General features: G+C 43.0%; 2 protein-coding genes across 2 annotated transcripts; one reads left to right on the forward strand and one right to left on the reverse strand.

Annotated features, from left to right (window-relative positions):
* Positions 1 to 574: 574 nt before the first annotated feature.
* On the forward strand, positions 575 to 1,985 carry cldn10d (claudin 10d; the record flags this gene model as incomplete). The annotated part of the gene is made up of 5 exons (XM_080834588.1): positions 575 to 806; positions 961 to 1,122; positions 1,335 to 1,416; positions 1,509 to 1,616; positions 1,760 to 1,985. The coding sequence occupies 5 exons, from the start codon at positions 575 to 577 to the stop codon at positions 1,983 to 1,985; spliced, it is 810 nt and encodes a 269-aa protein (XP_080690714.1).
* A 433-nt stretch (positions 1,986 to 2,418) lies between these two features.
* Positions 2,419 to 15,843, reverse strand: dzip1 (DAZ interacting zinc finger protein 1; the record flags this gene model as incomplete). The annotated part of the gene is given in 19 exon segments (XM_080835298.1): positions 2,419 to 2,501; positions 2,632 to 2,794; positions 3,354 to 3,502; positions 5,015 to 5,280; positions 5,563 to 5,704; positions 8,280 to 8,481; positions 8,675 to 8,826; positions 9,217 to 9,276; positions 9,610 to 9,648; positions 9,788 to 9,836; positions 10,517 to 10,627; positions 10,729 to 10,791; positions 11,117 to 11,314; positions 11,878 to 12,036; positions 12,752 to 12,888; positions 12,993 to 13,077; positions 14,835 to 15,446; positions 15,739 to 15,804; positions 15,808 to 15,843. Coding segments are annotated over 19 exon segments (2,772 nt in total).
* Between the last annotated feature and the right edge of the window lie 567 nt (positions 15,844 to 16,410).

Genomic DNA, 16,410 nt, shown 5'->3' on the forward strand with positions numbered 1-16,410 from the left:
AGCATTCAGTGTCTACCATCAGCACATAATGAACCAGGGCATCGTTTAAGGACCTCACTTAAAAACTAAAATAGTAGTAATATTGTAATTAATAGTACTATAATTCTTGTAACTGGGTGGATAACTGTAATGAAAGTAATATAATAGTAATAGTTATCAGATAAAAAAAGGTATGTTTGTATGTATATATATATACATATACACACACACAAATAACTCAATTAATCAATTCATTCTAATAACAGAATGACCTCCAAATGTCTTTCAGTCTCATCTTGTCATAATAAAAGATGTCCTGTGTTAGTAGCTCTTCTAAGCCAGTGTAAAGATAGTGGTGATCTCATCAGAAAGCGTGAGACGATAGGGGTGTGGGGGTGGTGAGAGCCAGATATGATCTTGGGAACACAAAGATGCTGATGCTGCAAATGGATCTCAAAGAGGCTGAAACAAGTCCTGTTCACATAACTGAGTTTCCCCCACCGGCTGTGCAGTCCTTCACTCGCCACAGTTCCAACAGACTGCTTCATGTCAACCTTATCTTCCCCTTAGAGTGTCCCCCCCCACACTGGGCACCATGAAGTACAGGACTCTGGTGATGTTCATGGAGCTCGGCTCCTTCGTCTCGTGCCTCGTTGGGTGGATTCTGGTGTGTTCCACTCTGGCTATTGAGTACTGGACCTGGTCTGAGGTGGGTAGCGTTGTCCTCACCACCAGTAACTTTTACTCCAACCTATGGATGGACTGTGTCTCTGACACCACCGGTGTGTCGGACTGCAAGTACTACCCTTCTTTGCTGGCTCTTCCAGGTGAGACACCTTACGCATTTGCCACTGAATTAGTTGACCAAGGGAGGATAGATCTTCTCTGAACGATGTTACTCCTGCCTTAGCAGTGTTCCTGCATGTTTGTTTCATTTAGAGGATAGATTGACTCTGAGTGATGTTAACCCTGCCTTGGCAGTGTTCCTGCATGTGTGTCGGGCTCTGTCCATCGTATCAGTGATCCTGGGCTTCTGGGGAGCTGTCCTCGCCTTCATTGGGATGAAATGCACCAAGATAGGTGGTTCAGAGCTGGCCAATGCCAGGGTCACATTTGCTGCTAGCGTCACCTACCTTGCCTCTGGTAAGCTATGTCGTTTCAAAATGCAAAATATATATATGGTTCATTGCTTTATAATCACTACATATGTATTATTACATACTTATTATTTAGATACTAAACATAATAACAATACAAATAGCAGATTTCATGAATGTCTGTCTATTAGATTAAAGTAAACACTATGGACAATTTCAGGCTTTATCTCAGATAGATTTTTTCCGTATGTCTTCCAGGGTTTTCTGGACTGATAGTATATTCCTGGTGGGGGAATAAGGTGCGTGTCGAAGCTATAGATCCAAATTTCAGAGCCCAGAAGTGAGTACCTTCAAAATGCACTTTGAGACCTTTTTCATATATCATGAGCTGAAGCGTCTGCTAACGTCTGTTCAATGTGACATCTCTGTCAGATTTGAGATCGGTGCAGCAGTGTTCATTGGGTGGGGTGGATCATGTCTGATCATCGCTGCTGCTTCTGTCATGTGTTATTTCTCGGGACGAGAGGCCATCTACAAAAAGTAATTCTTAAGAAATTTTCGCTCTATTATTACATGCACACACAAACAATTTTGAATAATTAGTCATTGATTTTTTTTGTGTACAGTGTCATGTTAAAAATACACTGTAACATCTAACTCCCCCAAACCTATCCTTTCATTAGTGGGAAGAAACGTCAACCTAGGTCCTACGTCACCGCACGGACACGGACGCGGACATACATGCTTCCAGGGTCGTCCAGGCAAGCAGTCACTCTCGCAGCATCTTCCAGACGGGCACCTAAACCCCCACCTATGCCTCCTCTGTGGTCTGGCAACGTCAGCCTCGCAAGCAAGAAAACACGCAGCATTCGGACCACCCAACCACTCAGCATGGACTCATTTGTATGAGTCTGAGTGAGTTGGGTCCACATCAACAACCTGCGTCTGTACAGAATGACACAGCACTTTCATTACCAAGGGGACCCTGTCAGCAAGAATACTACCTGGATTTAGTTGGGAAAACTAGTATTGTATTTGAAAGCAAATGTTCTGTCTGTCAGTATAAAGTGCTTTAACTTAAGTAAGAAAAACTCATGTAAAAAAACTACTTTTTAGCCATAATGTACCATATTCAGGGGTGAAACTTGACAAGATGAATACAAACAACAGTAGATCTAGAGAATCTCCACATCAGAAGTAACAAATGACCTGTAAATGACAAATGCAAATATAAAGTATTTATTTCTGTGTGTGTGTGTGTGTGTGTGTGTAGGGGTTGGGGGTGGTTGTGGAGTATAACCCACACAACAATGGCAAATGTTTTATAAGAAATATGCATCCTCTATGCATCCTCCGAACTACTCCAGTCACTGAAAGACACTAGGCTACTCTTCAGAGTGCTGCCCGTGCCAGCCTCCGTGAGTCCTGAAAGAGAAAATAAAAGCGCATAAGAGTTTTTGGCATCACATTCTTGTTAACCTTCAGTATCAAGTGTTTCCTTTTCAAGACCACCACAAAACAGCCTGTGGTGTACTGCTGTGTCCAAAAACCCTACCAGGTTTTGGGGTGTTGCCGGTGGAGGGACCCCAGACGCTTGTGCTAGTCGAGTCCAGAGTCTTCTGAACCGTGTTCAGGCTTGAAGTAGGCTTGGAAACATCATCCAGTGACGAGATATCCCAGTCGTCATCATCATCATCATCATCTTTAGCGTCCTTGTACTGAAACATAAAACGTATTTATTTACTGTTCCTTCACGTGCAAATGTGCTAGCTGTAGAATGTGAAGAAAGGATGAGGGTTTGTGAAGTCATGGGAATGCCAAAGCACCAGCATATGTGGGTGCGACTCTGGAGCACTTCCTGTTTATCTACACTGGGATCACAGGGCAGGGGGGATATTCGTCGTACATGGTTTAGTTAACTCAGAGTAAGTGGTAAACCTCCTAATAAAAGAACCCCCATTGGTTCATTCTCCTAGCAAAACAACGTCACAGGGCTCTTCTATTAGGAGGTTTACCACTAACTTATCCAGGTTTGTCACTAAACCACGTACGACGAATACCCCCCCAGGTCAAACGGGCCAAAACAGAACAATGCACAGATTCTCCTAGACAGAGTGGAGTTTTAAACATTTCTCCTCACTGGTGAAGGTTACACTGGTGTTTTAAAACTACCTCAAAGGCTCGTTTTCACAGGTGATGACATTCTCCTCTACGACTGACTAGACAGTTATCCTATAACACACAGCAGCTACAAAGCAGCTATAAGGGAATGTGTACCTTAAGTTCTTCTACAACATCCTTTCTTTTGGATGAGTTATTGTTGGTATTTGCAGAATGTATGGTGTTCACGCTCCCTGCTAGTCTTGGTGGTCCTCGGTCAGCCAGTTGATTCTCAAGGCTCCTCGTTAAGTCTTTCACATGATGACCTAGAATGACATCAAATGGAGTGATATAGAGCACAGTTGATGGTTTTTAAAATCCCACTATAGGCATTCACAGTTGACATACAGTACTGTTCAAAAGTTTTAGGCAGGTGTAAAAAAAATGCTGTAAACTAAGAATGCTTTCAAAAATGGAAGTGTTAACAGTTTATTTTCATCAATTCTTCATAAATTAACAAAATGCAGTGAAGGAACAGAAGAAAATTCTAAATTAAATCAATATTTGGTGTGACCACCCTTTGCCTTCAAAATAGCATCAATTCTTCCAGATACACTTGCGAACAGTTTTTGAAGGAACTTGCGCTGGTAAATTGTTCCAAACATCTTGGAGAACTAACCACAGATCTTCTGTGGATGTAGGCTTCCTAAAATTCTTCTGTCTCTTCATGTAAACCCAGACAGACTCGATGATGTAGAGATCAGTGGGGGTCATACCATCACTTGCAGGACTTTCTGTTCTTCTTTAAGCTGAAGATAGTTGTTAATGACATTGGCTGTATGTTTGGGGTTATGTTCCTGCTGCAGAATACATTTGGTGTCAATCATACGCCTCCCTGATGGTATTGCATGATGGATTAGTATCTGCCTGTATTTCTCAGCATTGAAGTTACCATTCATCCTGACCAAATCTCCAACTCCACATGCAGAAATGCAGCCCCAAACTGGAAAGGAACCTCTACCATGCTTCACTGTTGCCTGCAGACTCTCATTATTGTACCTCTCTCCAGCCCTTCGGCAAACAAACTGCCTTCTTCTACAGCCAAATATTTCTAATTTTGACTCATCAGTCCAGAGCACATTCTGCCATGTTTCTGCACCCCAGTTTCTATGTTTTCGTTCTTAGTTCAGTCACTTGGCCTTGTTTCCTTGTCGGGGTAGAGCTTTTTGGCTGCAACTCTTCCATGAAGACCACTTCTGGCCAGACTTCCCCGGACAGTAAATGTCTGTACCTGGGTACCACTGGTTTCTGCCAGTTCTGAGCTGATGCCACTGCTTGAAATCTTCCGATTTCGAAGGTAAATAAGCTTGATGTGTTTTTCATCAGCTGCATTAAGTTTCCTTGGCTGACCACTGCGTCTACGATCCTCAACGTCTTCTTCAAAAGAGCTTGAACTGCACATTTTGAAACCCCTGTCTGCTTTGAAATCTTTGTCTGGGAGAGACCCTGCTGATGCAGTATAACTATGTTGTGTCTTGTTGCTGTGCTCAGTCTTACCATGTAAATGGATACAAAATAAACATTTATTGTTTACATTTTTCAAAGCATTCTAAGTTCATAGCATTTTTTCACACCTGCCTAAAACTTTTGCACAGTACTGTATGTCTCTGTATCTTTTCAGTAGGGGATGGATTGCAAATAGGGTGTAATGCGAATCAAGGACCAAAAACACATCCAAATAATTGATCATGTAAACGTGGTAACAATTGTGTTTGTACATTTGAGAGGGAGTGAGAGAGAAAGAGAAAAAGTGTGTCTGTGAAGAAACACATTCTGACCATGAGGTTTCTTTCCAGATGCATTCTGGGTGAGCGGACTGGAATGCTGTTGCTGCTTAAGGTCAATCTCTTCCAGCTCGCTGCCCTCCGTCCATTCCCCCTCATCCTCCTCCCAAGGAGCAGCAGCGCCGCGTGCTTGACAGAGCACCACCTGGGGGGTGTTCCCCCGGGGGAGCGGTGTGGGCTGAGTCCTAATCAAGGAGCTGCTCAGAGTCGGAGGCACCAACCCCTCCTCAGAATCATCATCTGAACTCAACTCATGAGTCCTAGGGAATGAAATGAGAGCACAGAGAATATCATGTGACAAGATTCAACAAAACAACTGATTTTTTTCAATACTTCAATACTTTTCAATGAGTAATGCAGTTTGTCCTACATTATATGATTTTAAAAACTATCCCCCAAATCCAGTTGAGCTCTTTGAGCATCCAATCAGACACAGGCATACTTAGGGGTGGAGGTGTGGGGCAGGGCTTTCTTTGAGCATCCAATCAGACACAAGCATACTTAAGGGTGGATTGTGTGGGGCCAATCAGGCACAAGCATACTTAGGGGTGGAGGTGCTGGGCTGGGCTTTGGTGCTGCTGCGGTGGGATGCTTGAGGAGTCTTCAACTGTTTGGCTGGAACATCTGCAATCAGTCGGCTTCCTTTCGAGGGCAGACTGCCGTACATGGTCCTGGACGAGGCCACTGGATACAGATACACATGTCCATGGAGGTCATTTAGGTTACACACTGAACAGCACACTAATTCAATGCTGTAAAGACTTATGGGCAGAGCAGGACTGCAACATGAGGTTTTAGGTGAGAAGGTGAGATAGACGTTACTATCAAGAAATTGCTTTTGCTTTAAATTGGTAGCAGACGGAAAATGAAAATAAACCGCATTACAGTATTTTATGTCATTGTATCAAACAAACCTTTGTACTGACCGCAACTGGGTATTAACCACGTGAAACTAAATGCTATGTAGTTGTGGTGCGAGCGCTACTAGCCATTTAAAAGTTTAAGTTCAAGCTAAAATGCTACACCCTCTTCTCCCATGTTCACACACACATAGGCTACGTCATTCCCACTTACAGTGAAAGCTATGCATTCATTAAAAGTTTATAGGGGAATCACAACCACAGAATTACAGAATTAATTATTGTTCTAGAAAGGTGAGAGGAAGGGGGGATGGACCCTCTCCATTCACTACATTGATATCAGGGTAAGCTCTTGCTCCATTGATGTCACATTATATCTCTCAGGATCGTATCGTGTCTATGTGAAGCCATGTCATCCGCAAGTGGTTGTGAACCCAAGACTGCCTTTTATTGGTGAGCTGATTTTGAGAAATTAAACTTTGTTTAAGGCTTTGCAACAAACAGTGTTAGGTTGATACGGTTGCCTAGTTGCTGTACTGGCTAACTAGCAAAGGAAAGTTTTAAATAACCTTGAATGTTTTTTATCGTTATGGAAGACTGAGGGCCTGATTTACTAACAGGATTGCGCCCAGTTCAGGCGTAAAAAAGCCGGTGTAAACATAAAACGTTATTTACAAAGGAGGCGCATTTGAGTAGAAGCGCAGATTACCGCTGCTGGGAGGGTATAAGGAAAAGTGGGTGTGTGCTGCAAAGAGATGGGAGGAGAGACGTTAAGTGTGCCTAATAATGTATTCCGTGGTATTTACTAAAACTGTCTGGCGAGAGTGCGTCTCTAATTTGCGGGATAATTATCCACCTCATAAAAGCACGTCTTAACCAGGAAGCGCATTTTGATTGAGTCTGAAAACTTCGATATGGCAGCAGTTATTAGAGCAAGGCGAAGACACACACAGAAAGAATTTGTTCAACTCGTATAACACATTTCCAGTTAAGCAAACCACAAATCATTAGATGGTACAGGTTAACTAGCCACACAATACTTAAATTACTGAACCAGATCAGAGACGACATCAAACCCTCCACTCAGTGATCACATTCCATTCCATCAGTTGTTAAACTCCTGGCAACATTGCAAATATTGGCATCCGGATCATTTCAAACAGTCATAGCACCAGCAGTTGGTATATCTCAGCCTTCACTCAGCCAAATATTCACCCAGTTACTCGACACATTGCTACGGCGCACTGGTCAATATATACATTTCCTCACTACCACAGCTGAAATTAAAGACATTAAACAGGACTTCAAAAACCGAAAGTAATTGGAGCCATTGATTGCACCCACATCCAAACAGTCCCACCTTCAATCCACGAACACATTTACCGAAACAGAAAGCACATATAGTCAATGAATGTCCAGGTCATATGTGATGCCAACATGACCATTACTAACGTGGTAGCCAAATACCCTGGATCTGTCCATGACAGTTTTATCTTCTGGAATAGTGCCATCTATCCAAGATTGAGCAAAGGGGATTTTAGAGAGGCCTGGCTACTTGGTAAATGTATTTGTTTCAGTGGGGATATATTGTAGTGAACCCATGTCCCTTGTAGAAATTATTAATCTCGCCATGTACACATCTATATTGTTATATTAGACAGTTTATGCATTAATACCACCCAATAGCATATTCTTTATAATCGTGTTCTTTTAAACATCTCGCTGTAGGTGATGGCGGGTATCCCCAACAGCCATGGATAATGACACCTATACCCAACCCAGCATCGGCAGCAGAACAACACTATAACCACGCGCACATTGAATCAAGGGCAGTGATTGAGCGAACATTTGGTGTCCTGAAAAGCCGGATGCGGCAGTGTATTCCTTCCTTGTAAAAGGTTAATGTTCGCTGTTACTTCGCAAACCAATATATCTATCTCCTCTTCGCTGAACCTTCGTTTTCTCTTCCTCGAAACACCCATGGTGGCAGCAACATGCAGGCGATTTCTCCCGTCTTTTAGCGGCGCGCTAATTAACACTAAAGGGCGGAGTAAGGCGCCGATTGCCCAACGCGGATCTGGTTTGATAAATACCACGGAAAATGCGGAAAAACACTGTGCTCTATCCCATGCTGTTTTTACCTGACACATTAAAGGGGTTTGTATGTAAAAGAGGGAGGGAGACCCATTTTACCTGCCAGAGTTACTAACATTACTAACTTCCAGGCGGGAAAAAAAGCATTCCCATGAATCGACCGCACCGGAGTATAAAGGGCAGCAGAAATTTGAACTATAAACCGCGGTTAGTGTTTGGGAAATGACAGTATGTCCTTTTTTTGAACACAAGAGATACAAGGGTGCCTGTTGTGATCCTCTGTGAAATCTGTGTACCTGTAGTACCTGGAGTGTCCTTGGTTGTGTGTGGCCTCTCTGGCCAAGAGCTGCAGCCTGCTAGTCTGTCCTTAACCCTCTGGTCCAGGCTGTTTGAGATCTCCACTCGCAGACGCTGACACTGAGGCGTATCCTTCACCAGCTCAGCCCTCTTCCGATGGACCGCCATCATTGATCGCTTATACTCTTCTATACAAAGGCCTCGAGTTTCCTGAAGAACAGACCTTCCATTTACTGGTGCCATAATGATATAATAAACATGTTTTATGAGTACATGAGCTAGCTTATACTGTGTACAAATACACAACACACATAAATGAGTCCGCTACATTCTGCTTTGCCTTCTAAATAACTAATAGCTCAACTCAAATGTTCAAAAGTCAAATGAAACGGTCAGCACTTACTGGTCTAATGCCCAGAGAGTGAAGCTCATCCCAAAGAGTCTGCTCCACGATCTCTCGCATCTCTCGCTTAGCTCCGGGGTTTTTCAGGAGCTCCTTCACCCTCTCCTGAACTTCTCGTACACTAGTTGTCCTGTCCGATTTACTTGAAGAGTCTGTAAAAGAAATACACAGTTGTGACCACAAACTCTTCACTCCAACCAATCGTCAGATGATGAGCAATAGCAAGTACCACATTCTAAGGCAGGTTAAATGTCACAGCATATAAACATTTAATATATATTCATAGATGTTCTCTTTAAAGCACGTCTGATAAGGGCAGGAGGGGAACATAGAGAGTTCATAACCGTTCTTACACAGGGTACATGTAGATGTCTTAATGCCAAGCAACATGCACAATGGACATGAAAGCATTCAGCACCATTACAGACAACCACAGCCAATCACAGAGCGGCTCATCCAATAACAGCTCATGATATTCTCAGAGGCTACTAATGAGACGATGCATTCGGTGTACAGCATGCCACAGTGCACAGGCTGGTTACCTCGATCCTCCTCTGAGAGCTCCACTATGGGGTCCAGCTTATGGAGCACCAGAGGGTGCTCTGATGGACAGCACAGGGAGGCGGAATCATAGCAAGGAGGTTTAGGTGAGGGTAGTGCATAGTCAGTGGAACACACTGTTTTGCTGTTCTAACAGGGTTCTACAGATGATAACGTTTTATCTAATACTGCAAACATGGACGTTAATTCCTGTTTCTGCGCCACGTTTGAGCAAGCCTCTCTTAGTTTGCGTACTCATACAGACAACAACTTTCTGTTGTACAGCATCTCTCATTTTTTTTCAAGGGACCAATCAGTCCAAAATGGTCACAAAAGGAAAAACATTATTAAAATGAGTCTTTGTGTTGTTCGTGAACTGCGTTTGGGCCACTTACCATGCATGAGTGGCTTGGCTTTGGGCTCTGGGCCAGCGACTGAATGGACTGAATGGAGAGAGAAGAGCACAGTGAGCTTTATGTGTGGAGATGATTTAGAACAAAGGCAATAGATGCCAAAGAGCAGAAGTATTTTTCACAGAAAAAAACAAACCTTTGTAACCCAAGGCGTACATACCTTCATGTTTCACGACAATAGTGGGAGGGCTTGCAGACACCTGCTTCACCTGTGAGGACATAAAAGAAAACATTTCTTTAAGAAAATATTTCTTCTTTTAAACTGTTTCATTAACCTTTCAATCGTACACACTATTTGGTTACCATGGCTTTGTTCCTGGCATAAACGTGGTATGCCCCACTTTAAGTCCATATGCCAAGCTGAAACATACATGTATACATTTCTACATAGCTAGCACATCGCAGCTTATAGACGAACGACAAAGAAATGGAATATTATACGCTTCTCCTCTGTGTCTAAATAGATGTTTGCTGATGATGTTACAAGCTCCCCTGACAGGCAGAACACAGTGTGACAGATGCCTTTCTTTGGAAAAATATATTCCTTGTATATTTAACTACAGTAGAGTAGACCATCATGCACTGCTGCATGGGCCATTCAAATTATTTGTTTTTTACATTTTTAAGGAATATGCTGATGCACCCGTTTCCCATGTTCAATGCCATGGGTAAACTTGCAGGGCCCTCTAGCAGGAGACACAGAGTGCATTTTAGAAAACAGCATTAGCTGTGTAGGAGACGGATCTGAGCATCATCCGGTGGTCAACGCTCAATGGCCTTTTTGATATTTGAGCTCAGGACCAATGGCCCCACTGGCCTGCAGTTGGTGAGACTAATGCAGGATATCCTGAACAAGCGCTCTACTTCCTGTGAACAGCTCTTGTCTGACCTGCTGGGCCTGATAGCGAGGGTCCTTCAGCAGCTGAGGGCCTGGTTGCTCCGTCTGTCTGCTGCTCTGCTCACTCACACGTCTCTGCAGGTGTTGCAAGTCCTCACTGAGCTGACAAGACATACAGTACATGGCACAAGGATTATGCTTCCGCAACCAGAGTTTCAAAAGACAATCATTCGTGCACATATGCTATAAAAAACACTTCATACCTGATTCTTCACCGTCTCATGTTCCTTCTGGATTTTCAGCAGTCTGGCTGACCACTTCTCTTCCTGTATTATATTTAACCATGTTAAGATGCACAAATTCAATAGACGTATATCAAATCAAATGTCTGGCATAACCCATAACCCATATCTTTTAAATCCCACCTCAAAACCCATCTTTTTATATCTGCCTTCTCCTAAAGTCCTGGTTTCTTGTTTTTTTTAATTTCTTTTCTGTATTGTTTTTGAATGCACTGTTTTAAATTGCTATTGTGACCCTGTTAAGCACCTTGAGACATCTTTGTATTTGAAAGTGTGCTATACAAATAAAATGTATTGTTATTATTATAACCAGCTTTACAACTACACCGCTGCGTGTTGTAACACTGACCTGTGTCTGCACCTGGTGCTCAAGCTTGAGGATCTCCTGCTGGTGTTTGACTACCTCACCAAGCATGTATGTGCCCCCATCAAGCGTGTCTGGACGCGTGCTGCTCCTCTTCTTAGTCTCTTTGTGTGGAGTCCTCTTCTTCTCCTCGTCAACTCTGACCCCCAGCACATGGTTGCTCTCCTGGACCTTTGCCAATTGCTGGGAAAAGAGTGTGATTCTTATTCTGGGGAATACCTGTGACTGCACATCGCAAATTAACTATAATCCACATAAACTGCTGCATGAGGTTTCGAAGTTCTGCACCCAAATCACAGAAAGGCCTTCGCCGCTGCTGCCCCTCGACTGTGGAACAGCCTCCCGGACCACTTAAGGGCAACACAGACACTAGACTGTTTTAAGACTGGCCTAAAAACCTTTTTATTCATAAAGACATTTCCTACTTTTTAAAAAATGTAAATATTTTCTTAAACTGTCCTTTTGTCCTTTAGCACTCTGAGATTCTGCTTGAATGAAGAGTGCTCAACAAATAAAATTAATTATTATTATTATTATTATTATTAAAGGTTGTCCATGTTCCATGTTCTCCTAATAACACTGTTACTATTTGTTCTATTAACATTATCTTATGGTAGGGCTAAAACCACAGCATGATATCACACATTTCATGGAAGCCTTCGTTGAAAACTTGCTAACACGTGTTTCTATGCACTGTTTGCCAACTCTTGCTTGCGGGGCTACTGCAACATGTAGACTACACCCACCCTCTCCAGCACAGCGTTCTTCTGGTAAAGTGCATTGACATCTCGCTGACAGCTCTCCCTGATTTCTTCTATTTGTCTGTTCATGCTCCTCTTCTCATTCGCCTTCCAATTCTCTAGATCCTGCTTGAGCTCCTCCTGTTTCTCACTCCAGTCTTTTTCCTATAGGAAACAGAGTCATTTATTGTAGGGAGAGTTATATTTGGAACAACTTCACTGTTAATTGGACAACGACATAGGTTTAATAAGATATTACAGTATCTCATCTTGCATGTCTAAAGTTATTTAGTCTTTAGGAGTAAATCAGTTGAAAAATGAAAAGAGAACAAATGCCAGCTGTGAAGAAGGTCTGTGTAAGATACAGAGGTAAAGATTGAGATAGAGACAGACATTGTGTGTAACAGGGAGAGTGATCATCTGAGAAGCCTTGGCCACACAGGCCTGTGTAAGAGACAGAGGCAGACACAGAGACAGACACAGAGACAGAGACTGTGTGTAACAGGGAGAGTGATCACCTGAGAAGCCTTGGTCACACAGGCCTGTGTAAGAGACAGAGACAGACACAGAGACAGACACAGAGACAGAGACTGTGTGTAACAGGGAGAATGATCACCTGAGTAGCCTTGGCCACACAGGCCTGTGTAAGACACAGACACAGAGACAGAGACTGTGTGTAACAGGGAGAGTGATCACCTGAGTAGCCTTGGCCACATAGGCCTGTGTAAGAGACAGACACAGACACAGAGACAGAGTTGGAGACTGTGTGTAACAGGGAGAGTGATCACCTGAGTAGCCTTGGCCACATAGGCCTGTGTAAGAGACAGACACAGACACAGAGACAGAGTTGGAGACTGTGTGTAACAGGGAGAGTGATCACCTGAGTAGCCTTGGCCACATAGGCCTGCTGCTGTGTCTCGAGCTGAGATCGAGTCAGAGATAGCTGCTCCTGCAGCTTGTTGATCTCCTCCTGGAAACGCACAGACTGCACTTTCTTCTGGGTGTCTGTCAGAAGTTCTGAGTGGAAACACGTTCATATCATACCATATCATATCTGTTTTTCCTGAGAATTGTATTGTTCTTAACAGTTGAGTATGATAAGAGTTGTCAAAGAGACTCACTGAAGTCAAACTCGTCTGGGTGTCTGCGCTGCATGTGACTGTGGAGGAATGTGGCATTCATGAAGGCTTTGTCACAGTGTGGGCACTGGAAGACAGAATAAATCATGCATCAAAAAAAAAGAAATAATAAATTAATAATAATTTAAAAAAACACTCCTACGACCAGGCCTTTTGCTTGGCAGTGCCACGCTTATGGAACAGCCTCCCTGACCACCTAAGGGCAACGCAGACGCTGGACTATTTTAAAACTGGCCAAAAAAACTTTTTTATTTAGGAAGGCGATTTTGACTTTGTGATAAATCACTGTCACTAAGTTTTCTATTATGCTAATATTTTCAAGTTTTATTTTATTATTATAGTTTGTTTCTACTCTGTTTTTACTATGTACTGGCTCTGTGGCCCCTTGAGATTCTTTTGAATGAAGAGTGCGCTACAAATAAAAAGCATTTTTACTATTATTGTTATTACATCTTTATTCTATGATTCCTGAATTTGTTCCACTGTTCGATTCATTCTGTATTGTTTGGTTGTTTTCTGTATGTGCTTTGAGATAAAGGTCAAATTCATTACAATGCTAAATGAATGTTCTTTATGATGACTAGGAATGCTTATTCCCATTGCTTACTACTATATTACTATGCCCTTTGCGATAAAGGTCAAATTCATTACAATGCTAAATAAAAGTTCTTTATGATGACTAGGAATGCTTATTCCCATTGCTTACTACTATATTACTATGCCCTTTCTATTACATGAATGACACAGCACTTGCCATTCGTCAAGGCACTGATCTAGAGTCAGTCTGGAATAAGAGATCTCTCTTGCCTATTGAGAACATGAGTTCTCCTCTCTGTCACGCCATAATGTGTTTGTACAGAGAAGAAAGACAAGAGCATTGTGAAGTCACCTACACATATTACACACCACACTGAGTATCACTGAGAGAGCTGCTGCCTTAACTAAATGTCTGATATCTGTGAATGAGTGAGTGACTTTGTTGAGTGTGGCTGGCTGCCAGATATTGCCATCAGAAAGCCCTCTTTGTGTGCCAAATTGGAGTAAGTGAGATAACCTAATTGCCCAAATCTTCTGTGAAATTGCATTAAAGCTGTGCAGACTGGAAGCAAACAGGAAGTCCATCAAGACCTAAACGTGTGAAAGTTGGCCGATGATGCTTGACCAAACCAACGGATTCAAGATGCACAACTCCACATTCAAATATACAACTTTGCCTCTTATGAGACAAATCAGTACTATTATCATTGTTTAACGGTTTGTCTGTTCCTAACAAACTATGCAACTGAGTAGCAAAAAGCTACAAAGTAGACCCATTTCATTACTTTAATGGGCCGCTCATGAGCATAAAGACAAATGCAGGAAAGCCATAAAGATCCACTAGAGAGGAGACAGCTCCTGCATCTAAGTGATTTAAAACCAGCAAACCAGCAGTGTGGGGGAGGGGCTTCTGTTTAGGAGAGGAACCTTTAAGTACAAAGGGATTGGGGAGTTATTGTCACCAGTCAACACCATCTGCTCAGCTCCCAATTCAAGATGTTGAATTTGAATTAAGCCTCTCATGATTAGCTGTGTATCTAATTAGGTACTGACAGGGGACACGGACTGGGTTCCACCTCCAGGACAGAAGAATAAAAATCAGCAACGGGGTCTGCCTCGTTCATTGACAACACGACCTGACTGATTTGAATGGTGGAGATATGAAAGCAGGATTCCAATGGCATCTCTGTTGTTAAATAAGGTTCTTAAGTGGCAACCAAGACCAGCCTTAGAGAGGTCCAACACACAACCCCTCTGACACTCAACCACACATGCACACATACAAACCTTGTTATAGCCTGCAATGCCGGTGCTGATCATGGCTTGCTGTGATGTGATGATCTTTTTCCTCTGCTTCAGTTCATCTTTAAGGGTCTTCAGTTCATCAGCGTGCTTCTGAACCATGAGGTGCAGCTGCTCCTTGTCCCGCTGCTCTGCCTGCACCCTCTCCTCTGCAGCCTGCAGGCTCAGGCTCAGATAGTCTTGTGAGTGCAGCAGGTACTCCACGGTCAGTTGGGACAGGCGGAAGAGCTTGAGTACCGCTGAATCCACTGGGGCCTGACATCGTTGGCACCTCTCTGCTTCTATGCTGCAGAACGTTACACCTGCTATGTGCTCCTGGAGGGTCTGGAAGTCCAGCTCACTGGCCACACGGTCCACATCCAGAGCACTGATGCGCCGCCAGTCCACACTCTCACGCTGCAAACGGAACCTGAAGGGTGGGAGCGGCACCGCAGCTGAGGCTTGTATGGAGGACGACATGGTAGCCACGGAGGCGGTTTGCTGGCTGTTGCTGGATTGCTGGCTCTGTGGAGAGCTCAGCAGCGAGGGTATCCCTACAGATGTTTGAGCACCCTGGCTGTCTGCCTGATAAGGGTAGTAGATGTTGTTGAAGAAGGGCTGGAAGAGGACAGAATTGAGAGGCTATCAACAGTACAGCCAAAAGACAGTAGGGAACTTATATTACGCTAAATGGTATCGACGACAATGATGAGACGCGATATTTCTCTAAAGGTAAACGATATATCATTTCCTGAACAAGCGAAGCTTCCGCTGCAAAAACCTGGCTAAAAACTACAACTCAATCGATGAAAGGATGCAGAAAACAACACTGACAGCAATCCTGTTTCTTTTTAAAGACAATGCCACATAGAACACCTTGTTCAGCCTCGGTGTGGTCGTCTCGTCTTACCATCTTGGTCTCTCCTCTCCGCGTTGAGACAATCGCGCGAGCAGGCGTATGGCTGCGCCTCCCTCTTCAGCAGTGCGTCCTAGTGGTCACCATGGAAACAAACATATGTATGATCTCTGCTTGAGAGCAACAGACAAGGTAGCCCGCAAACAATCCAAATATTTAACTAAACCATACTAGCAAAGTATGGCTGGAAATGTTCTGATTCATGATGCAAGAGAAACAGGCAATATAAAGGCGCAATAATACCAAGAGGCACCAAAGAAAGTTAAATATCTTCAACATTAACGTAAGGACGTAAAAACATACGTTAATGTTAACGGCTAATATCATTTTAATGTCTTCCGCAACGTGACTTGAATTACAACAATGTTTCACATCATCAAATCAACGTTTTTCCCCACCGATTATATTCAGAAAACGCAGTGTGAGTGAATTCATAGTAGAAGATGGCAAAAATGCTTACTTCTTTAAGGACCCTTTCTTAACACCAGAGCTCATTTACTTAGCTCCATTTATTTATTTTTTATATTTGACCATCGCTGTCGAGATAGTTAGTTGTCAGTGACCTTAGAAAACGTAAAGCATAAATGTCTGCACACATGTTAGCTAACTTCAAGTTAGCTTACTTTTATTAATTAGCTTGCTATCTTAGCTGATGTTATGTCTTGG

Source organism: Sprattus sprattus, assembly GCF_963457725.1.
Source record: "Sprattus sprattus genome assembly, chromosome: 3".
Classification (NCBI taxonomy): domain Eukaryota; kingdom Metazoa; phylum Chordata; class Actinopteri; order Clupeiformes; family Clupeidae; genus Sprattus; species Sprattus sprattus.